The sequence below is a fragment of the Copadichromis virginalis genome, linkage group LG23 (assembly GCF_057382275.1).
Source record: "Copadichromis virginalis isolate Kocher_CV1m ecotype Utaka linkage group LG23, C_Virginalis_male_GT1.1, whole genome shotgun sequence".
Classification (NCBI taxonomy): Eukaryota; Metazoa; Chordata; class Actinopteri; order Cichliformes; family Cichlidae; genus Copadichromis; species Copadichromis virginalis.
The window spans coordinates 26,586,982-26,611,617 of record NC_140639.1 but is presented as its reverse complement, the minus strand read 5'-3'; the positions used below and the strand labels follow the sequence as shown (position 1 = coordinate 26,611,617).

Sequence of the window (24,636 nt, the reverse complement as noted above, 5' to 3'; positions counted from 1 at the left end):
ACACGAACAACATTAAGCTACTCACGCAGAGAAGAACGGCTGCTGCTGCCATCATCATCCGTCATCATTTCTGCTACACTGGCAGGGCTAGGGGCCAGGACTCTCCTCTTCGGGTTTTTGGGGGATGTTGCTAACTCCGGGTCCGATAACAGGCACCACACCCGCAGTAGATGTGCTCGGTGTGAGGTCTCGCAGCAAGCTATCAAATACGGCGCATTTCTCGGCTTTTAAAAAAAACGCTATGCGTCGCCAGGTGTTTCATCAGATTTGAGGTGTTACCTCCTTTGACAGTATCACAGTATCAGCTTAAAGCACTTGTTGCAGGCTGCTGAGTTTGCATCTTTTGCTGTGAAGTACAGCCAGACTTTTGACCGCTTCGCCCTGGGCGTTTTTAATCTGTAGCTCTGCTCTAAAAGAACATACGTACTCTCCTCGGAAACGTAAAATGATTGGCTAGAATCTAAAGTGTATCACAGCTCAGGAAAAATAAAGCACCGAAATGTGCTTTTCGGTCTGGTTACTACCGTTTATGTCAGAACCGATACCGGTACCCATCCCTAATTACAGGACAGTCTAACTAAACTTTCTGTAATTTTACACAATTATGATGTAAAAACACCGACACGTGCAGTTGAAATTGCACTTCTTAGGAGGTTACTAGGGAATTATGAAAGCCCGAGGATGATTTCCTTATTTCTGTAACAAAAGCAGAGGGTAACTAAAATCAGTAAAATAAGATGACAGGGAATTATTGTCAATATAAAAATCGTATGAAATTAAGATAAATTGAAAATTAATACATAGTTCGGTAAAAGTGAATGAATCTTTTAACTATTAATTTGTAAACTCAGTAGTCGTCATTGCTCAGGGATGTTTTTGTTATGGACACAGTAACAATCAAAGATCTGAGAGACACTTTTGTAAATCCAGTTGTAAGAAATGGTCAATTTGTTGATCTCCAAGGGATTGTTCCCAAGTATTTGGAAAACACCCTTGCACACAGGCAATCCTTAAGTTACACTTACATACCAATTGGGATTCTACGGAGCCCCCCAGGGGACATGGGAGAAAAAAAAATTACGGAGGAAAAAAAAAAAATTAGGGAGAAAAAAAAAAATTAAGACGGACTTTTGCGAGATCTCGCAAAAGTATTGCGAGCGCTCGCAAAAGTATTGCGAGATCTCGCAATAAGTATTGCGAGATCTCGCAAAAGTCTGTACCATACACTCAGAAAAATAAAGGTGCCAACTGGAACCAAAAGTGGTTCTTTAGACTGATGCCATAGAAGAACCTTTTTTGGTGCCACAAAGAACCTTTCAAACAATGGTTCTTTGAAGAACCATTTCTTTCAGTGGTTCATTGAAGAACCTTTAAAGGTGCCCCAAAGAACCATCAAGAAATGGTTCTTTGGGGCACCTTTAATGGTTTTTCAAAGAACCTTTTTAAAAATGGTTCTTTAAAGAACCATTTTTAAAAAGGTTCTTCAAATGGTTCTTTAAAAGAACCATTTTAAAGAACCTTTTTTGAGTGGTTCTTTAAAAAAAACATTTTAAATCTTTCAAAATAAAATGCATCATAAATTGAATTTGAGTAGGGTAAAAATAAATACGAGCACAGCATAGACATATATTAATGGTTTGTCATTTTGTAGTTACCAAAAGACAAAAAGGCATTTTAACCCTCAGCACAACATCACTACTAATACATGTCACATATTAGTGTTTTAAACAGTAATAATTAAATATATTTGCTATACTATAAATAAATATATATATATAAATACTATAGCTACAGATAACACAACAATACATGTATTGTTTAATTAATAAAACATCAGAAAGTGATAAAACACATTAGAAATAGCAATAGCTTCATAACAGACCAATAAATCAACACATTTTCATCAGCAGATGTTTGCATGTTCAGTAAAAATATTTCAACAACAAGTTTATGATTAAAATGATCAATGAACTTTAGCATTACGCTATGTAATGTACGTTTCATGTTGTACTCATGGTCCTTTGTTAGTCCAGTTTAGGATAATGTCTCTGACGTATGTTTCATATCAAATACAGGGAGTGCAGAATTATTAGGCAAATGAGTATTTTGTCCACATCATCCTCTTCATGCATGTTGTCTTACTCCAAGCTGTATAGGCTCGAGAGCCTACTACTACCAATTAAGCATATTAGGTGATGTGCATCTCTGTAATGAGAAGGGGTGTGGTCTAATGACATCAACACTCTATATCTGGTGTGCATAATTATTAGGCAACGTCCTTTCCTTTGGCAAAATGGGTCAAAAGAAGGACTTGACAGGCTCAGAAAAGTCAAAAATAGTGAGATATCTTGCAGAGGGATGCAGCAGTCTCAAAATTGCAAAGCTTCTGAAGCGTGATCATCGAACAATCAAGCGTTTCATTCAAAATAGTCAACAGGGTCGCAAGAAGCGTGTGGAAAAACCAAGGCGCAAAATAACTGCCCATGAACTGAGAGAAGTCAAGCGTGCAGCTGCCAAGATGCCACTTGCCACCAGTTTGGCCATATTTCAGAGCTGCAACATCACTGGAGTGCCCAAAAGCACAAGGTGTGCAATACTCAGAGACATGGCCAAGGTAAGAAAGGCTGAAAGACGACCACCACTGAACAAGACACACAAGCTGAAACGTCAAGACTGGGCCAAGAAATATCTCAAGACTGATTTTTCTAAGGTTTTATGGACTGATGCAATGAGAGTGAGTCTTGATGGGCCAGATGGATGGGCCCGTGGCTGGATTGGTAAAGGGCAGAGAGCTCCAGTCCGACTCAGACGCCAGCAAGGTGGAGGTGGAGTACTGGTTTGGGCTGGTATCATCAAAGATGAGCTTGTGGGGCCTTTTCGGGTTGAGGATGGAGTCAAGCTCAACTCCCAGTCCTACTGCCAGTTTCTGGAAGACACCTTCTTCAAGCAGTGGTACAGGAAGAAGTCTGCATCCTTCAAGAAAAACATGATTTCCATGCAGGACAATGCTCCATCACACGTGTCCAAGTACTCCACAGCGTGGCTGGCAAGAAAGGGTATAAAAGAAGAAAAACTAATGACATGGCCTCCTTGTTCACCTGATCTGAACCCCATTGAGAACCTGTGGTCCATCATCAAATGTGAGATTTACAAGGAGGGAAAACAGTACACCTCTCTGAACAGTGTCTGGGAGGCTGTGGTTGCTGCTGCACGCAATGTTGATGGTGAACAGATCAAAACACTGACAGAATCCATGGATGGCAGGCTTTTGAGTGTCCTTGCAAAGAAAGGTGGCTATATTGGTCGCTGATTTGTTTTTGTTTTGTTTTTGAATGTCAGAAATGTATATTTGTAAATGTGGAGATGTTATATTGGTTTCGCTGGTAAAAATAAATAATTGAAATGGGTATATATTTGTTTTTTGTTAAGTTGCCTAATAATTATGCACAGTAATAGTCACCTGCACACACAGATATCCCCCTAAAATAGCTAAAACTAAAAACAAACTAAAAACTACTTCCAAAAACATTCAGCTTTGATATTAATGAGTTTTTTGGGTTCATTGAGAACATGGTTGTTGTTCAATAATAATATTCCTCAAAAATACAACTTGCCTAATAATTCTGCACTCCCTGTATATGTCATATCAAAACAAGCCCACACCTGCAGTTGTTTCAGTTTTTCACTGGTGTTTCCTGTCAGCTGGTCAACCTCACATCCATATCAGCCAACCAAATGACAAGTTCCTCCCTTTGTGCTTCAAATCCCTCCCACTCTGAGACAAGGAGCTGAAAGAGATCGAGAAAAGAGTCAATTATAAAGAAGAGAAAAGTGAAACCCTCCTCAGAAGGTCTGACTCGCATACCTGCAGTTGACCTGTGATGGACTCCAGTTTGGCGTTCACGTCATCCCTCGCCGATGCCAGCAGCCGAGTCTGCAGGGTGCCCTGGAAGAGCTCAGTTAATGTTCGACTCCTCCTGGTCAGGCTCTCCAGCTGGATGAGCCGAGGTCTCCCCTCTCGCCGCTGCCTCTGAACACAGAAACACAAATTGCATCTGAAGCAGGAGGTGCAGATTTTTTTGCTATTCTTTTCTAAATCCAGGCTAGATCACGTGGAGGTATTTGGAAAACTTTTTTGGCCAGCGGACAACTGTTGTCTTGCAGAAAGTCAAATCAAACATATGCGATACACAATCAATTCACAAGAACACATAAAAAAATAAGTCCAGTTCTTGCCTGATTTCAAGTGAAATCTGCATCAAAACAGGGTGACAGAAGTAAAACGAGAGCACAAAGCCTCACTTTTTACAAGCCTGCTATTACAGTTCTCCTCTATGCAGACGACTTTCCTGTTTTCAAGGCACAACTTGGATCTGCTGTACGAATCTTATGGATACACACTAAATGAAACAATAGTGTGCATGACTCCAGATTCTGATCCCTCATCCTAATATGGTCCCAACATAGCAACAGCAAGAAAGCAAATGTTGAGGCTTCAAAATACAAAGTCCATAAACCAATGGCTGACATGGGTTTTATCATAAGGGTGATAAATATACAAATTTCAGTCTGTCTTAGAGATTTGATGTTCATTTACCTGCAGATGCACTATACGTACCTACTCCATGGTTTTTCACAACATTTTGCACATCACTATTTAATACAGGAAGTAGGTGAACTAAAACAAGTCATCGTTCTTTGTGAGAGGACCATATTAATGAAACAAACCTCATCATAGGGATCCCTAAAGATGCTCCTGCTGCTTCTCTTCCTCCTCATCCTAAGCTTCCTTCTCCTTGTCCTCGCCTTCCATCCAATTGTAATTCAACCTAATTGTGTTTCTCCCCCTCCTCTTCCTCATTTTGTTGGAGCTGTGAACACAATTAATGTCAATCTGGATTAATTTGTGCAAACAAGAAAAATCTACAGCTTTTTGGTCAGAGGTGCTCTTGTGATTTAAGCCGGGTAGAGTAGATTTATGTGTTGATGCTACCTGCTTCAGCTCTGGCTGCTGAGTGATATTTACACCCTGGCTGGATTACAAACTTTAACCATGTGCTCAACTTTGGCCCAGCGTTGATACCTCTTGTTAGTATAACGACCTCTTCTTAGCTTGTATGTATGATGTATGATGGTGGATAAATGAAATATACAAAAAAATTAACTATATTACAAAAGAACATCTACCTTGGAAACATCAAATGACCGGAGCATAACTTGTCAACTAGTCCGAAACTAAGTTATGCAGGAACAGTCAAAGACACACCTTCTCATGTCACATTTCTATTCATTTCTATATAATTCGATTAGACAATAAATAGTCATCTAATCTAATTATTCATTCAAAACACTTATGCATAGCTGTATTTTATACAGCTCATACAGAATTCAAAGTACAGGTTCATGTGAGTATTTAATGTACGGCTCAGATCTACAGAATTTCAAGAGTTTCTAGAGCAGACACAGAGCTCACGTCACAACAGGCTTCAGGCGCCATTTTAGTAACTTTAACAATATATTACATTTTAATTTCGGTCTAGCTGACATTAGGTTATGTACGCAGCACGCAATTGAACCACATATTTTAGAAGCCAAAGGTTCAAATTAGCTGGGAGCAGCTTCACTTAATTATAACAGTGGTTTTGTTAGGAAAACCGTTGGATACTAAATTGCGTTGACCTCAACGGCTAACGTATCTAGCTAATCGCTACTGTTAGCACAACATTAACAGTAGAGCTGGGCGATATGAGATTTTTTCATATCACGATATGTTTTTTTCATTTCAGGCGATAACGATATCTATCACGATATAAGCCAAATAACTATATTTGTAAGATTTAAATGTGCCGTTGCTCACAAGTAAAATGTGAAATAATCAGCAGCTTGTTTTTATTTAAATATTTATTTCCCATAATAAGTTCAACAGGGTAGATGTACTTAAGGAACATGAGACTTTTTCAGATAAATAAAGACAAATATTGCAAACTACACAAAAGGCAGCCGCTAAAGCGTTTAAGTTTCAAAATAGAACAAACGAAACAGACTAAATTGTCAATTCCACTTAGAAACAAAATATTAATTCTAAAAATAAATCTTAGTTTGTTTTACAGAAGATCAGACAAAACTGACTAACTTTTGTCAATATCAAATAAACTGAGAACTAAAAGGAAATTCTCAATCTCTCCTTGTTGTATAGCTGAGCTTTTCAAACAGTTTTAACAGTTACTTTAGTCTGACAAAAGCCGAATGACGAATTAGCGCTTCCAGTCAGAGACTGAGGCTACGTCCACACGTACACGGGTATTTTTGAAAACGGAGATTTTCCGTTTTCGTTTTAAAAAATAATCCCGTCCACACATAAAGGCAGAAATGAAGGAAAACGCTGCTATGAACATGCCAAAGCAGCAGGTGGCGCTAGATTCCTAACCGTGCAGAAATGTTGGCCAATCAGAAGTCTAGAAGCCTCGGTGGGAAAAACTAAACAAAGCTGGGGCATAGAAGCAGAACCGAGTCGTATGTGTGGAGGGACAGTAACTGTGTGTATATGTAAGCATTTAAACACTGCAGAGAGTAGAATTAACAGTATTGTAGAAATCCATTTCACCGAAACAATAACGTGGCGCACAGTGTGACGCATGCACCAGTTTATTGTATTTCCAGACTTGCTTTCGGCACAATTTACAGTGAACGCTACTCTGTTTTTTGTCAGACTTGAAATAGCCGAAATACCTTCACACTACGGAACTTCTATGGCTCTTCCGTCCGACAATTTCTCCGGCATTGGAACCATCATCTGTTTTCTCTTCGGTCACGCTCGGTTGATTTTTCTAGTCGGCGCACTCATTTCCTCCATTACCTGCTGGCTGCTTCCCAAACAAACACACGTGCGGCTTGGCACTTGTGCTGTACGTAACAAGTCACGCGACGTGACGCTGCGGCTGTGATTGGTTCGGCTCTGCGCTACTTAATTTGGATTGGCTGACCTTTTTTTTTTTTTTTTTTTTTTTTTAAGAGGACAAGAGCGGCGAGGTCTATCGCGATAGCTTAATTTCTCTATCGAGTAAAAGTTATATCGCGATACATATCGTTATCGTTCTATCGCCCAGCTCTAATTAACAGCAAGCTACAATGACGAGTAACAAAAACAAAACAGTAATAAGGTTTTAATGGAAATGTTTTACCTTTTCTAACAGTCCCAGAATCCACAGCTTCAAAGTCCAGCAGGTACTGAAGACTGTTATCCGTTTCGCTGTCACCGTCCGTGAGTTTTTTTCCCCGAAGGTCAAGGCCCGCCGCTCGCACACTCTGCCTGCGCATGCGCATCCCAACGACTGACCCCCTCCGTCCGCTCCCGGGAGGTTACAGTATGACCTGTTCTGACGTCACTCTCTCTCTCCCTGTCATTTATTTGGCTCGAAACACATATTAACAAATTGCTCAGTGATGAACAACTACTCAGATCATTTACCTAAGCAGTGTGCTTTGTCAAAACGAAGTCTGTGTCCATTACACTGACATTCTGTTCTGCAATTGTTATTTACTTGTATTTTATAATTTGATTTTACATACTGCTGGGTGGTTTGTAAAGTTTACAATAACTAGTATTATCATTATGCTATATTTTCAAAAATATATAATAATCTCAAAAGTAATGCCTTGGAGTAGAAAATAGTAATGCTTTATTAAAATTTAAAACTAAAGTACAGTATTTGAATGTGTGTATTGTGTCTACTGTTTGCAAATATTTCTAACTTTTATTTGAATATTCAGTTTCCTACCATCTTCTCTTAAAGGGTAATTGCCAGGTATCCCGCCCTTCCCCTTCGCACACACATGCACACAAAGAAAACACACAGTATAATTCACAGCCTCATTATAGTGAATAAATATTTATGCCATTTACACCATCAAACTTAGATTGCTAAGGATAAAGAACCTTTTGTTCTTTAAAGAACCATTTGTAATAGCTGAAGAACCATCCACAAAATAAAAAGGTTCTTTGACGTATGATGGTTCTTTAAAGAACCATGAAGACATCTGAAGAACCATTTAAGAACCATAATTTTTCTGAGTGTAGACCTCCAAATCAGCACTGAAACCTTAGAAACAACCACAGCGATGGAGGACACACACCCATTTGAGCGATTCATAGATTTTTACTTTGAGCTTGGACTAAACTATAAAGACATTAAAACTGTGCTTTGCATTAGACACAGTTTTCATATAAGCGAAAGACATCTGAAGAGAGTTCTTAGCGCAAGGGGACACACTCGCCACAAAGCCTACTCTGACCTGGCCGTCTTGGTTGAATTTATAGACAACCAATTGCAGTACTCTGGGCAGCTTCACGGATACCGATGGATGTACGCTAAATGCAGGGAACATGGACTACGCGTGAGGAAAGAGGATGTGCGCTTGGTTTTGAAGGAGCTGGATCCCCGAGGCGTCGCACTGAGGCAAGCAAGACGTTTCAGGCGGAGGAACTATTTTTCAAAAGGGCCGAATTTCATCTGGCACATGGACTCCTACGACAAACTGAAGCCATATGGCATCTGTATCAATGGTAGTATTGACGGTTTCTCGAGAAAAATAATCTGGCTTAATGCATACACAACAAATAGTAATCCGAAAGTGATCGGGGGGTATTACATAGAAGCAGTGCAGCGTTTAAAGGGCTGCCCTAGAGTTGTGAGGGGTGATCTTGGAACTGAAAATGGCCATGTTAGAGGCTTTCAGCGTTTCCTTGTGCCCGTGGCTCCTAACGACACCCCTGAGAGTTACTTGGAGGGAGCAAGTACCGCCAATCAAAGGATTGAATACTGGTGGCGTTTTCTTCGCAGCCAGTGTCTGGAGTTCTGGTTATCCTTATTTGCAGACATCAGAGACAACGGGTACTTTGATGGTGGGTTTCTGGACAAAAACCTCCTTCAGTTTTGTTGCATGGGACTCATCCAGGTGAGTTAATAAAATATGTTTTGTTGCGTGCCTGGATGCATGCGTGTGTGAGTGAGAGATAAAGGAAACTGAGGAAGTGAAACGTCTCCTGTACTCGTTTGTGGTGTTCCCATTATCACAAATGTGGAAGCCAACTGCTCAGCCTCTGTGTGGTGGTGGTGGTGGAGGACCCCCATCTTTTTTTTCGGGCCTCTGCTTTTTTTCTAGTGGCCATAACGGGTCACATTTGAGCATACAGAGTAAGCAAATATGTACTTGTAATGTGCTCAGATAATTTTAATAAGTGCTTACAGAAAGACAATTAATGTAGCCTCTAACTGCAATTGATTTACATAGGACAAACAGACCAAGCACTATGGCTCATAATACAATTACACCTTACCTGTTTGGACTATATTTTTATATTTCATTTTTACTTGCTGCCAGGAACGTTTGGGACCTGTTGGGTTGCACCTGCGCTCACATCACGTCACAAAATAAAATGTATAAAATAAAAAATAAAATATAATAAATAACGTGTTAAATGGGTGGAAATCCCTAGATCAATGTTTAAATTAACACTCACGCATTGACTCTGTCGGCTATTTTTTGCCATGCATGCTCCCTTTCTTTTGCAGCTGAGGCTGTGTTACTTTTTTTCTGCAAAATTTGCATGTTATCGGCATATGCTGCCATCAGAATTTCGGCCTCAAGCGCTGTAAAATACATTGACCGCGCCTTCTTTCCCTCCGTCTCCATGGTGACTCGCTTAATCTGTGCTCCACTAATAAGGGCTTTATGTATCCTCGTGCGCGTGCTTAACTTGGGGTTAAAGCAACTCCGCGTTGATTGAACTAATTGTTATCAGCCTTTCTGAAACCGAATATTCCGAGTTGGACAGTTCGGGGTTACTCAACCCTGAGTATCGTTTTTCACTTCCTGAAATAGGGCCCTGTACCAGGTTTAGGGAATGGAGAGACTTGCAGGAAGAAAGAGACAAGACAGGGAGAAGCGGGTGAGAGGAGCAGGGAGTAAATGAAATCAAAAATTGTGTAAATACTATAATTTAGGTTTAAGCAATCGGCCGCCTTAAGGAAGAGCTCAACAACCAAGACTACAGTAACATCTATGTTGTTTATGTTGACATGGCATATGAAATTTTCTTATCTATAATATTAACTATTTACAATTTGGAATTATTTCGATTGGGATATCAAAATAACTTACAAATACAAAATACAATGATCAGTGACATAAAACAAATTGATTATTATGAGGTGAGTAGATGAGCCAAGCAGGTAGTAATAAGACTAATAGTACTAATGTAAGATATCACAGCATAACAGTAACCGTAGTTAGTGTGTGAAACACTTGTACAGATGACATTAGGTAAAGTACATGATTACAAAAATGCACATGATTGTTTAAAAATAATAAATTGCATAAATCTAATAAACCTTCCTCTCAGTGAGTGAGTTGTCTCATCGTGATTTGCGTATATGTATATACGTACATGCGATCGCATTTCTTAAATTTCTGTATTCTTTTTAACAGGATGAGCTGGATGACACTGCACAGGTTTGGAATACACACTCCATCAGGCCATCAGCAAACATCAATATCCCCAGTGGTCGACCTAATGTAATGTATACATTACCTGAGCTCTACGGGACAAGAGACTTCCTTTGCCCCACTGAAGAAGAACATGTTGAAATGTGTAAAACTGAGTGTGTTTTTCGACTGACCAAACCATATGACCCCGATGTATATGAACTGTGCAATATCATCATGACTGAGTCCCATCTGACTCCACCAACAGACTCATATCAGGCTGTGAACTTGTACATGCATTTAAGAGAGAACATCATGGCATTAGTGTAAATTGCATACACTGCAGCAGAGAACATTACTCAAAATTGACCTGTGATATGTGCGAAAGCTAACTTCTGGATGTTAAACAGACTGTAAACTGTAAGCTTTCTAGTACACAGTCATTTATGAGAATATCTTATATAGAAATATTTATTGTTGTGTTCCAGGAGGGTCAGTGAACTAAAGTATAAAGGGGAGTCTCTGCCTGTTAATGATATTCTGAGTGTTCTTTAGCACAAAAACACTGTAATGTTCTGTCAAATGTTATCAAGTTCCATGTCTATGTGTATTACTTCGAATTACTTTAACTGTGTATTTGGCTTGATACATGGATCAAAACATAAGACACATCTTAATTTAATGTGTTAGGAGTTTTAATGTACAGTGTTTAATCAGATAATGGTGGTTTATGTTGAGTATTTTGTAATAATTTTTAAATGGTGAGTTGGTTTTTATTTACACCATCTGTATTTGTTAATGATGGGAATGTTTAGTTGTTGATATTGGCTAGAATACTGTTTAAAATCGAAGAGATATGATATTATGCCTTGCGGCTTTATATATATTATAACGCCAACTGTCACATTGGCAGGCTACATGAAATGGTACTAAGGGGCATCATGATCTGAGAGGGGGCACCTTGGCATTTTTCTGAACTCCAGTTTCTCTGGCTAAAAATATAGTTATTTCATGTCATTTTTGCTTCTTTTTTTTTAAACTATTTATTCTGATTCCAGAAGAGCTTTAGTTTTTTAATGTTGGTTAAACAAAACTGAAAAAATAAAGAACTAAATAGAGACCTTTTGAACTCTTAGAATTTCTAATAGATATAAACATTCTTTTTTTGTCACTGAATTTATCTGAAGCTTATTTTATCAGCTGAATAACAAATTCTTTGCACCCACCTGTTCTGTTGATGAACAGCAATTTCATTCGAATGCTATTTTTGCAAAACTCACCACTTCTGAAAGGATGATGTGTTGTTGAACTACCGGACAAATAAACTGAAATCTAATCAATTTCTAATTATTTTTGGACTATGTAGTACAGACAACTAAAAAATTGCAAATGACAAAAGCATATCGACAACATCTGTGTATTGACTGCCTGTGTTCCCAGGCACTTTAATTTCAGAGAAAGGTAGACAGAAGTGCATAATCTGTCAAAAATGTAGCAATACTTTATAATTAACCATATATACTATTTAATCTAATTAGAAATCCTGGCCTACAATCTTGTTTATCCTAGAAACTGTTAAATCTGATTATCATTGCTTGTTAATTTGTAATTATATAAGACAGTATAAAGAATTGTGAATCATCTGTATGTCACATTATGGCAAAGTCCTTTCAAAAAAAAAAAAAAACTTGTGATGGCAATATGATTTTTAACAAAACAACTAGTAAACATTTTGGAAGCTAATCAAGGGAAAATAGGACTTATTGTTACAAGATGATGTTTATAGGCCACATCAGCTTTAAGAATTTGTAAACAGGGTCTTATCATTAACTTTCAATAACTTCTTTCGCAACCATAGTGACATTCTTTACTAATATTAATGGACTTTTCACCCTAAAATCAAATTTACAAATTTTTCTGTTCGCTAGCTGTAGTATTCCTTAATCCACATTGTTTTAGTGTGAGTTGCCCAATTTTAGAGATATTGACTGTACAAGCCTACCCCTCTCTTGTTTCACATGGTACTTAATGCTTAGTAGCAAAGTCCTTATGTAGACCTTATGTAGCTTCATGTTGTTTTTCAACAAGGAAGAGATCTCTACAGCTAATATCTCCCAAAACTAGGCAACTCACGACAAAACATTCTAGATGGATAAACAGCAAGCCAATGTGTGTCACTGCGGGGTATGCAGGTGTGTTGAGAGAACGTACCCAAAAGCAGACAAGGAGAGAGAGAGGACAATCAACTTAAAACAAAAGCGACCCTTTATTCTGGCTGATGGCTGGAGTAAAAGAAAATAATGACAATGTGTACAGCAAATTTTGATGTGATCTGTCCCTCTAACGCTAAACACAAACCTTGTTTTCAACAGAAGTTAAAGATGTGGTCATTTTCAAAGAATTTTAAACAATAAAGAGTCCTTGTGAAATCTGACCTAACATACAACTAAACCATCAGAAAATTAAATTTGTGACTGCTTGTTATACGGCTGAATATATCAAATGCTTCAATGACAAAATGAAACAAGACAGAATTTATGAACTCAAGGATAATCATACAAATAAAAATTACAGCTCTAACCATTAGTACACTCATCAAGTTCAAATATAGATATAACACACTTTCCTTGTCTGCCAGTTTCAGCTGCAGATGTGCCATGGGTGTGGAGAAGCAATCCATTATATACTTTGGCTCTTGGAGAATGGCCTTATGAGCCATTGTTTCAATGGCAGGCTGCATGTTGTTCTTAGGTGGTAGGAAGTGGGAACCCATCCTTGTAAAAAGGTCAAGCAGGTCCTCTTCATCATTTTCATCCATTGTGCCTTGGAGAGCCTTCTCAACAGCTGATTTCTCAACAGGAGGCAGATAGTTGAGAAACGATGCAATCAGAATGTCTACATCAACTGAGTCCATTCCGTGGATGCAGGCTAAAATGAAAGCCCTTGACAGCCTCACTGGAAAGACACCATGGTCTAGTAAGCCTTTCACCCATATCTGCCCAACTGCTTGCCATTCAGCCTCACTAAAGTCTGGCCTCAGCCTTGGAACTCGTTCATTTTCACCTTCACACTGTTCCAAAAATTGCTCCCAAAATGCAGTGTAAACCTCCCTTGACACCCCAGCATCATCAACAGCATTTTCATTTAAGAAGTTCATCTTTAAAGTCACATTCAGAATGCGACTGTCCATAAATACAGCCAAAAGATCATCAACAACTTTTATCCTGCGAATTGATACATGTAGGGGTCTCCTGAATTTGATGGGGAAAGTTGGTTGCTTGAATCTAAACGCAAACCTTGTGCGATGAAATTCAGTCCATGGTCCTGAGTAAAAGACAAAACATGCACATTCCATAAGAAATGCAAATGAATCGTACAGATTACACAATATCAATGTTCTGAAAAAGTTTGAAATTTATTTGTCTAATTTTAGTGGGCTGTACATTCCCAAACCATGGTTGCACTGACAATTTATATATAACATTAACATTGTGGCCTGATGGATGTCCTTGTATGCCTCACAGAAAATTATACAAGTGTTCTTTACATGTATGAGAAGACTCACTTATGTGCAAAATAGGTAGAGAACACAATAGTGACACCAAAACAATGTCTCACTGCTGTGTTATGTAAATAATTTGATTTCAAGACTAAATTTCCTGTTTAATCTTATGTTAATGTAAAACACTGGAATTGTCTCTCAACTGACAATATCCTTTTAATTCAAATAGACCCACAAACTGCCATATCCTCAGAAAATAGCATGACATTTTTGGCATCTCTACAGTATGTAAAGGTAGGTGTTTATGGTTGCCTGAATTGATCCATCTTACCTGTGCAATCTGGGGTGCTTCCTCTTGTATTGACTGCATATGGGGTGTGGTCAAGCCATTAGCTGAAGACAATGTGTTCTGTCACCATGTAACCGTATTCTGTTTAAATAGATTTTCCCTGAGAAAGTTACTCTTTAGTGCCCCCTTTTGGCATGACCTGGTGTAACGTGCTCAAATCCGTCTCTGTTCTATGATGTCATCAGAAAGCGCATGTTATTGTTTGGGGAAAGGACTTCTCCCGTTCTCCCGTCCGCTGCTGTAGTGGCATTTGTCTCCCTTAAGACGGTCTTTAAGGGCATTGTCGGTATGTAATTCTGTTCCATCTTTACTAATGAACAATCTACTTGAAGAAATGTGATTGCAGTGTTTGCTTAATAGAAACGTTTGTAAAGAGGGAATTAGCTAACGCTTTCGGCTAAACAAGTCATTGTACTGTTATTGTGTATTTCTCCTCATCTATGGTTTCTAAGAGCATTTCATGTCATGTTGTTTCTCAGTTTTACCCTACTTCAACTGGCCTAAGTAAAGGGAGTGAAGTCAAACCCTCTTGTCTGCGTGGTCATTTTGAAGAGGAGTTTAGTCTGAATGTCGACTCTAGCAAGGCGTTAGAGGCAGAGGACATTACAGTAAAACGACAGCCTCTCAAAGACCAGTCTCGTGGGGAACTGGACAGCAATTAGAGCTATCCTCCGGAAACAGCTCAGATGTAGGAAGAAATCCAATCGACAGCAACATGTCGCAGAGAACCAGCGCATCAATGAAAACCAGATCTAATATATCTGGCTCCTCCAGGCATACCAGGAGCTCAGCTGCAAGTAAGGCAGCCGCTGCACAAGCACATGCAGAAGCTGAGGCGGCTAAGGCTGAAGCAGCATTTGTGGATAAAGAGAACGATCTGAAGCTGCAGCAAGCGGAACTGGAAGCTTCTATGCAGCTTCGAAAAATACGTCTTGAAGCATCATTAGATAAAGTACGCATGGAAAAAAGGGCTGCAGCTGCAGAAGCAAAAGCAGAAGTTTTGGAGGCTGCAGCGATCCAAGATGATGGCGAGGGTCTTAGTGAGATAGATGTTCCTGCTGACGACCCAGTAACGCACACAAGAGAATATGTGAAGGGTGCCTCACACGGCAGCCAAACCACGCCCATTCTAGAAACCTCCAATGATAACACGGAGACGAAACTCCTTCAGCATTCACCGACCATAGACTCCTACTCCAAGATCTTTACGCCAGGATCTGATGTACATTTTCGACCAAGCCTCAAGCCAGTTGCGACACCACACATCCAAACCCAAACCACACCCATAATAGCAAATCTAAAGGATCATTTCCCAGGCAAAGCTGATCAAAGTGAGACCTACACCCCTAAACAAGAACCAACGGTCAATTATGCACGACAGCCTCTGGACAGCGGCTACACCGGCGCGGCGTATATCACAACCCCAGACAACTCCGGTCACCCACATGAGACCACATGCCGGGAAAGGGGCCCACTGTACACTCCACTAGAAATGGAGCAGAACATGTCAGACCTTGTTAGATTTATGGCTCGACGTGAACTGGTGACTACAGGGCTCCTTCACTTCAACGACCGTCCCGAATGCTACAGAGCCTGGAAAGCATCGTTTATGAATGCCATCAGAGGTCTCAACCTCTCACCAAGTGAACAGCTTGACCTCCTCGTGAAATGGCTAGGTAAGGACTCAGCTGAACATGCCAGACGAATACGATCCGTGTATGCGAACCAACCAGCTAACGGACTCAGAGCTATGTGGGACAGGCTTAATGAGTGCTACGGTGCACCAGAGGTCATCGAGGGTGCCTTTTTGAAAAGATTAGACAACTTTCCCAAGATTCCAAACAGAGATGGTCGTAAACTAAGAGAGCTGGGAGACTTGCTGTCGGAGATACAGGCTGCCAAAGAAGATGGTGACTTGCTTGGGCTTAGTTATCTGGATACCCCTCGTGGTGTTACCCCTGTCGTCCAGAAGCTGCCATTTTATCTCCAGGAAAAATGGCTTTCTTTAGGCTTTAAGTACAAAGAAGATCGTGGGGCTCCCTATCCCCCATTCGGTTTCTTTGTAGACTTTGTGTGTCGGGAAGCACGGATGCGCAACGACCCTGGCCTCACACAGACAGCATACAGTAGTGAGTTATTAGGCAGTAAGCAATCGTCTAAAGCCGAAGGTCACAAAGCTGTGGCAGTTTTTAAAACGAGGGTCTCGCCGGATCCTCGGCCCCTTTTCAACGGTACAAGGACTGCATCGTTTCGCACCCAATCTGGAAGCGAGTCATCCACTAGAGATGATCCAGCAGAGCGCTGCCCGCTACACAACAAACCCCACCCCTTACCCAGGTGTCGCGGGTTTAGAGAGAAGCCAATGGAAGAAAGGAAAGCACTCTTAAAAAGGTACGGAATATGTTACAGGTGCTGCAGAGCCACACATTTGGCAAGGAATTGTGAAGACGACATCTCCTGCTCAGAGTGTGGAAGCAAGAGCCACATTGCAGCCCTCCACCCTGGATCTGCCCCATGGTCCACCAACACAGCACATTCCGCACCAGATCAGGGCAGGGAGGGAAATTCCAACCTGAATGAAGGTGATGTTTCCACAGCATGTACTGAGGTCTGCGGAAATTATCCCGCAGGGCGTTCCTGCTCAAAAATATGTCTGACCAGGGTGTACCCAACCGACTGCCCTGAAGCTGCAGTTACGGTATACACAATATTAGATGATCAGAGCAACAGATCACTTGCACGTACCGAGTTTTTCGACCTATTCAACATTGCAGGGCCTCCTTCACCATACACTTTGAAGACATGTGCCGGAACACAAGAGACAGAAGGCAGACAAGCACGTGGCTTTGTGATCGAACCCATTAACGGGAGTGTCACACTCTCTTTGCCGTCACTGATTGAATGCAACGAGATCCCAAATAACCGCGCAGAAATACCAACACCAGAGGTAGCATTAAACCACAGTCATTTGAAGGCCCTTGCAAAACACATTCCAAAGCTGGACTCCCAAGCTTCCATCCTGCTCTTGCTAGGCAGAGATATCATCAGAGTTCATAAGGTCAGAAGACAAGTGAATGGCCCACAAAACGCACCCTATGCCCAGAAGTTGGATCTGGGTTGGGTTATTGTAGGAGATGTGTGCATTGGAGATGTCCACAGACCTACGGTTATCAGCTCTTGCTACACTAACGTACTGAAAAATGGACGTCCTTCTCTCTTTCAGCCATGCCCAAACGATTACTATGTAAAAGAGAAGTATAGTAGTGGTAGCTCCCCCTCATTTCCCCTAACATGCAAACATCTCCCTGCTAGTGAGAAATGGGCCACCTTAGACTGTAATGTGTTCCAGACAACAAAGGACGACGACAAAGAAGCTCCTTCAATCGAGGACGGACAGTTCATCCACATCATGGAGCAAGAGGTCTATAAGGACCAAGAAAACAGGTGGGTGGCTCCCCTGCCTTTCAGATCTCTACGACCAAAGCTCCCTCATAACCACGAGCAAGCACTTGAACGTCTCAAATCTCTACAGCGGTCCTTCAGAAGGAAGCCTAAAATGAAGGAAGAGTTTGTCTCGTTCATGGCAAAGATCTTTCAGAATGGGCACGCTGAAGAAGCCCCACCTCTGAAGCCTAATGAGGAGCATTGGTACCTACCTTGTTTTGGGGTTTACCATCCCAAGAAGCCCTCCCAAATAAGAGTCGTCTTCGACTCCAGTGCCCAGCACAAAGGTTTGTCTCTGAACCAAGTACTCCTAACGGGACCAGACCTCAACAACACCCTGGTAGGAGTCCTCCTTCGGTTTCAGAAAGAACAGATCGCCTTCACTGTGGACGTGCAACAGATGTTTCATTGTTTCAAGGTGCGTCCTGAAGACCGGAACTTCCTCAGGTTCCTCTGGTTTAAAGAGAACAACCCAGAGAAAGAGATTATGGAGTTCCGTATGAACGTGCACGTCTTTGGAAATAGTCCTTCGCCGGCTGTGGCTATCTACTGTCTTAGACGTGCAGCACAGGAAGGCCGGAAGGAGTATGGGGAGGACGTAGAACAGTTTGTCACTCGTGACTTTTACGTAGATGACGGGTTAAAGTCCTTGCCCACAACAGACGCAGCTATCGACCTGCTCAAAAGAACTCAAAAAATGCTGGCTCGCTCTAACCTTAGGCTGCATAAGCTGGCTTCGAACAGCAAGGAGGTCATGAAGGCCTTTCCCAGTGAAGATCATGCCACAGACCTGAAAGATTTGGACCTTACTGCTGACACTCTACCAATGCAGCGTAGCCTTGGGCTGTACTGGGACTTGGATTCAGACTGTTTTACTTACCGCGTCCAGGACGAGAGAAAGGCATTCACTCAACGAGGAGTTCTCTCAACGGTGAACAGCCTGTACGATCCTCTAGGATTCGTCTCCCCCGTGACAATTCAAGGGAAACTGCTGCTTCGAGAACTGGCCTCACAATCTTCAGATTGGGACACCCCATTACCAGCAGAAAAGGAAAAGGTGTGGGAAAGTTGGAGAGATTCTCTGCAGGAGTTAAGACATCTGAGGATCCCCCGACCATACTCAAACATGTCACCATCTACTGTCAAGTTAACAGAACTCTGTGTCTTCTCAGATGCCTCAGAGAAAGCAGTAGCTGCCGTTGCCTACTTGAAGACTGTGGATGCAGATGGGGGATGCTGCACTAGATTGGTTGCAAGTAAAGCCAAACTGGCCCCACGTCCAGAGCATACTATACCTCGGTTGGAGCTTTGTGCAGCAGTCATGGCAGTAACTCTGTCTGAGGTCATCACCTCCGAAATAGACATTGTATTTCTACGCAGTCACCTACTACACAGACAGTAAGGTGGTGCTCGGATATATCTACAATGAGAAGAGAAGGTTTTATGTATACGTGAGCAACCGAGTCCAGAGGATCAGACGAAGCACTACGCCACAGCAGTGGCGATATGTCTGCTCAGAAGACAACCCCGCAGACATCGCCTCACGGTCTATCACAGCAGACCACCTTGAGAACACAATATGGTTCTCTGGACCGGCATTCTTGTCTCGACTTGAAGGGGCGTCACCGGTGGTACAGAGGTTTGACCTTTTGGAACCAGATCAAGACAGTGAAATCAGGCCTCAAGTCACAACACTGTCGGTCACTGTCCTCAAACATCTCGGCTCTGGGCGGTTCAATCGCTTCTCATGCTGGGGTTCCCTCATAAGGGCTCTTGGTACCCTTATTCACATTGTTCAGAGCTTCAAAAAAGGAACGGAGTGTGTCGCTCAGAAATGTGAGGGTTGGCACCAGTGCAGCACACCCCCAACCAGGGATATTCTTGAACAGAGTAAGCTAGTCATTATCAAAGCAGTTCAACAAGAGGTCTATAGGAAAGAACTGGAGTGTCTTGCATCAAACGCCAACATTCCCAAGAGCAGCCCACTCGTTGCCCTGGATCCTTTCATTGACTCAGACGGGCTGTTAAGGATCGGGGGTCGCCTCATTGAGGCAAAAATAGGATTCCACGAGAAACGGCCACTGGTCCTGCCTGGACGGCATCACGTAACCACTCTCATAGTGCGTCACCTTCATGAGCAGGTACGTCACCAAGGACGTCTTTTCACTGAAGGGGCTGTCCGAGCTGCAGGTTACTGGATCGTTGGTGGCAGGAGATGCATTAATAGACTCGTTTTCGAGTGTGTCACTTGTCGAAGGCTGAGAGGGAGGTGTGAAGTCCAAAAGATGGCAGACTTGCCACCTGACAGGCTCAGCATGGAACCACCCTTTAGCAACGTCGGCATTGATGTGTTCGGGCCCTGGTCTGTATCAGCCCGTCGCACGAGAGGAGGCCACGCCGAAAGTAAGAGGTGGGCTGTCCTCTTTACCTGTCTGTGTGTCAGAGCTATACACATTGAGGTAATTGAGTCAGTGGATGCCTCCAGTTTCATAAACTCATTCAGAAGGTTTATGGCGATTCGAGGACCTTTGAAAAGCATACGCTCCGACCAGGGTACTAATTTCACCAGAGCTTGCAAGGATATGGGGATTCCCTCGAATCTTGATGGGAAACACATGGAGAGGTTTCTGTCAGAACACGGATGTACGTGGACCTTCAACACACCACATTCCTCTCATATGGGAGGAGCGTGGGAAAGGATGATCGGCATCACACGTCGTATCCTGGACTCGATGCTTCTTCAGATGGGCTCCTCCAAACTCACGCATGAGGTACTCACAACATTCATGGCTGAGGTCTCGGCCATAGTGAACAGTCGACCATTGGTGCCCGTGTCAAATGATCCTACAGATCCTTTCATTCTTACACCGGCTTCATTGCTTACTCAGAAAGTAGGTCCATGCCCAGTACCAGAAGGAGATTTTGGACATAAAGACCTATTGAAGCAACAGTGGCGCAGGGTCCAAAGCTTGTCTAACACATTTTGGGACAGGTGGCGGAAACAGTATCTGTCAACACTACAGTGTCGAACAAAGTGGACTTCTGACCGGCCAAACCTTAAGCAAGGAAGTGTGGTGCTTCTTAAGGACAGTCAGTGTAGCAGGAACGACTGGCCCTTAGGTATCATCGTCGATGTGTATCCCAGTAAAGACGGAAGGGTGCGCAAAGTGCAAGTGAAGGTCATTAAGAAAGAGGGACCAAAGCTTTACGTCCGACCCGTGAATGAGATGATCTTGCTCATTCCTCCAGATGACTGAAATGTGTTTGACCTTGTCATATTAATAGGTGAAACCTGCTGAGTTTCAGACGGGGAGTGTTCTGTCACCATGTAACCGTATTCTGTTTAAATAGATTTTCCCTGAGAAAGTTACTCTTTAGTGCCCCCTTTTGGCATGACCTGGTGTAACGTGCTCAAATCCGTCTCTGTTCTATGATGTCATCAGAAAGCGCATGTTATTGTTTGGGGAAAGGACTTCTCCCGTTCTCCCGTCCGCTGCTGTAGTGGCATTTGTCTCCCTTAAGACGGTCTTTAAGGGCATTGTCGGTATGTAATTCTGTTCCATCTTTACTAATGAACAATCTACTTGAAGAAATGTGATTGCAGTGTTTGCTTAATAGAAACGTTTGTAAAGAGGGAATTAGCTAACGCTTTCGGCTAAACAAGTCATTGTACTGTTATTGTGTATTTCTCCTCATCTATGGTTTCTAAGAGCATTTCATGTCATGTTGTTTCTCAGTTTTACCCTACTTCAACTGGCCTAAGTAAAGGGAGTGAAGTCAAACCCTCTTGTCTGCGTGGTCATTTTGAAGAGGAGTTTAGTCTGAATGTCGACTCTAGCAAGGCGTTAGAGGCAGAGGACATTACACAATGGTAGCAGGAAACCATCCATAGGTAATCCATTTGTGTCGGCATTCTGAGAAGGAAGTATTGCATTAATTGACAACAGACACCTTAACCCTTCAAGATTAGAAGACTCTTCTTCAATCTTCTACCTTGGCCTATTCTAAGTCATGAATGTTCTTAAAAAGTCTGCAAAATATGTCAATAGGTATTAAGAAATAGAACAAAAATACACCACTTTATTTTCAGCCTACATGTCTCACTTACAAGAGTAAAAAGACATATTACAGTGGAATCCCACAGGTTTTTATCAGATCTTGATGTACTTATTGCTACTTAAAATGTTGTATTACTGCTGCAAAAAAATCAAGTTTTAAACAAACAAGAGATGAATTCTGATTAATAGAAATCGAGCAATTCTTTCACAGTACTGTAAGTTATTTCTTTTAAGATCCAAAAGAATATTACAGAAAATAACACACATGCTTAAATTTTGTCCAAGCAGGAATGCATGATCAGCTTTTTTAAAATCAGAACTATGCAAGTTACTGAATTTGATTATTAATAAATTTCCATATTTTGTCACACTTGAACCATATCAACCACAACTGTCCATGGTCTTACCTGTCTGAGATCCTCACTGTTGACATAATTCAGGGTTATCACGACTGTGTCATCACCATCTGCTCTGACAAGATCCTCTTCAGGATTCCATACAACCGTATCCGCTTCGTCTATGTGTGGAAAACGACATTCCAAATCTTCTGGAAGTTTGGCCCAGGACTCTAGTTTGAAGGATTTGTTAGGAACTATACTGGTCAGATCAATAATTTCAGAGCAGTGGTCAGGGAAATCATGATCACTTGAGTCAGTCTGCTGCCGCTGTCCCACGACAGTGTTTTTAATGTCTGTTGGGGTTGAATGCATATGATGGGATTTTCCTGGACTTTGTGTTGTCACTGCCTCACAGAGTGATTTCAGTTTTTTTGGATTGGGTTCCATCTGGAAATTGTGAATCTGTGAACCAGAAAACAAACACAAGACACAAACGAAAATAATTCAATTATTTTTTCAGCAGCCAGTCATTTTGTACATGTTAATGAATACAAAGCTGTAAGTCTTTCACAGATGTATTAAATGTACCTTACCACACAAGTCAACAACAAATTCCTGGAATAATTTCATCCTTCAGAAGTGCAAATATTCGTAGATGTACATAAAGCACTTGAATAAGACAACTCTTTATTGCAGTTGCACAGTCAAACCTAGTACAATAGTACAACAAAATTAGAAAATGTCGCATGTTACCACCGAGCACTACTAAACACAACAAAATACAGTAACTTTAAAGTGATCATTATTTTTAATAATAACTTTCTTATTTTAACAAACCTGTTTGCCAGTGTCACTGTCAGATGAATCCCCATGTTCAAGTAGATCTGGGACAAAATCATCTGTCTCACTGTCAAATCCAAGTAATGTCACCGGTGAATCTTCTTCAGTTATGCTGACAGAAAAATCCTCTTCAGATGAGGACTGAACTGTTAACAGTGTTTCATCTTTCGTGCAAATGTAAAATCTCAGGAGCTTCAATTTGGTTTGTTCATAAAGTTTGCCAACAGTGTCATCTAAAGCAATCGGATTTTTTTTTAAATCACAGATATCAATGACAAAGTCTTCAACTCTCCCTTTTGGCGAGTACCCATCTGGAAAAAACAGGTCCTTTCCCATTTCCAAAATCTTAGCTACAGTTGTAGTTTTTTCCACAGTTGCATGTCTTGTTCCTCCACCATTTCTGGTTCTCACTTGACGGTATTCATTACTGCTTAAATGAAGCCATCCGATTTCTATTTTTCTGCAGGTCTTCTCTGCTGCAGTATTTCTCTGTCTTGCCATCCCTTCACTTTGCTTTTGGAACACACCTGATGAACCACACAGCACTCCTTTGGTTTTTGATCTTACTTTCCGTTAGGGCTGCTCAATTAATCGAATTTTAATCACGATTACGATCTGGGCTTTCAACGATCATTAAAAATGACTGAGCCGATTATTAGCCCCTCCCTCATTTATCCGCGACACCTTAAAGGCCGGTCCGTGAAAATATTGTCGGGCATAAACCGGTCCGTGGCGCAAAAAAGGTTGGAGACCGCTGATTAAGAGGACCCGAGGGAAGCTCGGAAAGCTAAGCAGAAGTTATTTGGAGAGTGACTGCCGTTGGTTGAAAAGAGAGTTTAAAAAAAAACAAACTTCAGTGGTGTTGCACACTATTTTATATTATTTTTTAAAGTCATTGTTAACCCTTTAAAGCCGGTCAGAGCAGCACGCTCCGTTTTGTGTAACTATTTTTAAATCCCTGTAGAACCTGAACTGTGTAAGCTAGCGCAATAATTTGTTTTGCATATGAAACCGGAGGAGTTGTACTTACATCTTATGCCATCAGCTTGTCCTCAGTCAGGGTTTCCTTCCACATAAAATTGCATAAAAAGCGCTTGCAGGAACAAAAACATAATATTCCAGAAACACGCTTTGCCGTTCCTATCAGCTGTTCGTAACACTTCCCATAGTGAAATGATGCACCTGCTGTTTTCTTTGCAAATCTGCATCATAGGATTGTTTTTTGTTTTTCCTGCAGTATATAAAAATTGCTGTATCTCCAAAATAAAACTATGAAGACACTCAAAATAAATTTCCTGTGGTGGGAAACTATTTTTTGCAACTTTATTGTATTTAAAGTTTTGAGGGATAAACCTCTTAAACTTCTCCAAGTAGAAATATATGTAAAGAAAACAAAAGCAATTTTCAATTTTTTTTGTAGTTTATTGCACTTTTTTGCAATTTATGTAATTACTATGCACTTAATGCATACATATTATTAAAATATGGGCTATAACAGTTGTATTGATGTATAGCAACTTGAAATGCTCCCACAAATGGCACTACAGCATGTAAAAAAAATAATATAAGCTCTGGTGGACTTGGTTCTATAGTAGGTCTTAAAGGGTTAAATAAATATCG

The 24,636-nt window shown here is 41.2% G+C and overlaps 2 protein-coding genes and 1 pseudogene across 3 annotated transcripts; 1 reads left to right on the top strand and 2 right to left on the bottom strand.

The window, feature by feature from the left end:
* Window positions 1–2,170: 2,170 nt before the first annotated feature.
* LOC146681054 (uncharacterized) lies at window positions 2,171–7,318 on the bottom strand. The gene is made up of 4 exons (XM_085449027.1): window positions 7,182–7,318; window positions 4,729–4,871; window positions 3,866–4,030; window positions 2,171–3,788 (listed from the first exon to the last, which is right to left on the bottom strand). The coding sequence occupies exons 2-4, from the start codon at window positions 4,777–4,779 to the stop codon at window positions 3,699–3,701; spliced, it is 306 nt and encodes a 101-aa protein (XP_085305153.1). The 5' UTR covers window positions 4,780–4,871; window positions 7,182–7,318; the 3' UTR covers window positions 2,171–3,698.
* Window positions 7,319–8,080: 762 nt separating this feature from the next.
* Window positions 8,081–11,825, top strand: LOC146681053 (uncharacterized). Its single transcript, XM_085449431.1, has 2 exons — window positions 8,081–8,955; window positions 10,489–11,825. The coding sequence occupies exons 1-2, from the start codon at window positions 8,119–8,121 to the stop codon at window positions 10,813–10,815; spliced, it is 1,164 nt and encodes a 387-aa protein (XP_085305557.1). The 5' UTR covers window positions 8,081–8,118; the 3' UTR covers window positions 10,816–11,825.
* Window positions 11,826–12,614: 789 nt separating this feature from the next.
* On the bottom strand, window positions 12,615–24,339 carry LOC146681052 (uncharacterized; annotated as a pseudogene). The gene is made up of 4 exons (XR_014918069.1): window positions 23,014–24,339; window positions 22,246–22,638; window positions 13,067–13,809; window positions 12,615–12,629 (listed from the first exon to the last, which is right to left on the bottom strand). The product of XR_014918069.1 is annotated as an uncharacterized LOC146681052 (transcript).
* Between the last annotated feature and the right edge of the window lie 297 nt (window positions 24,340–24,636).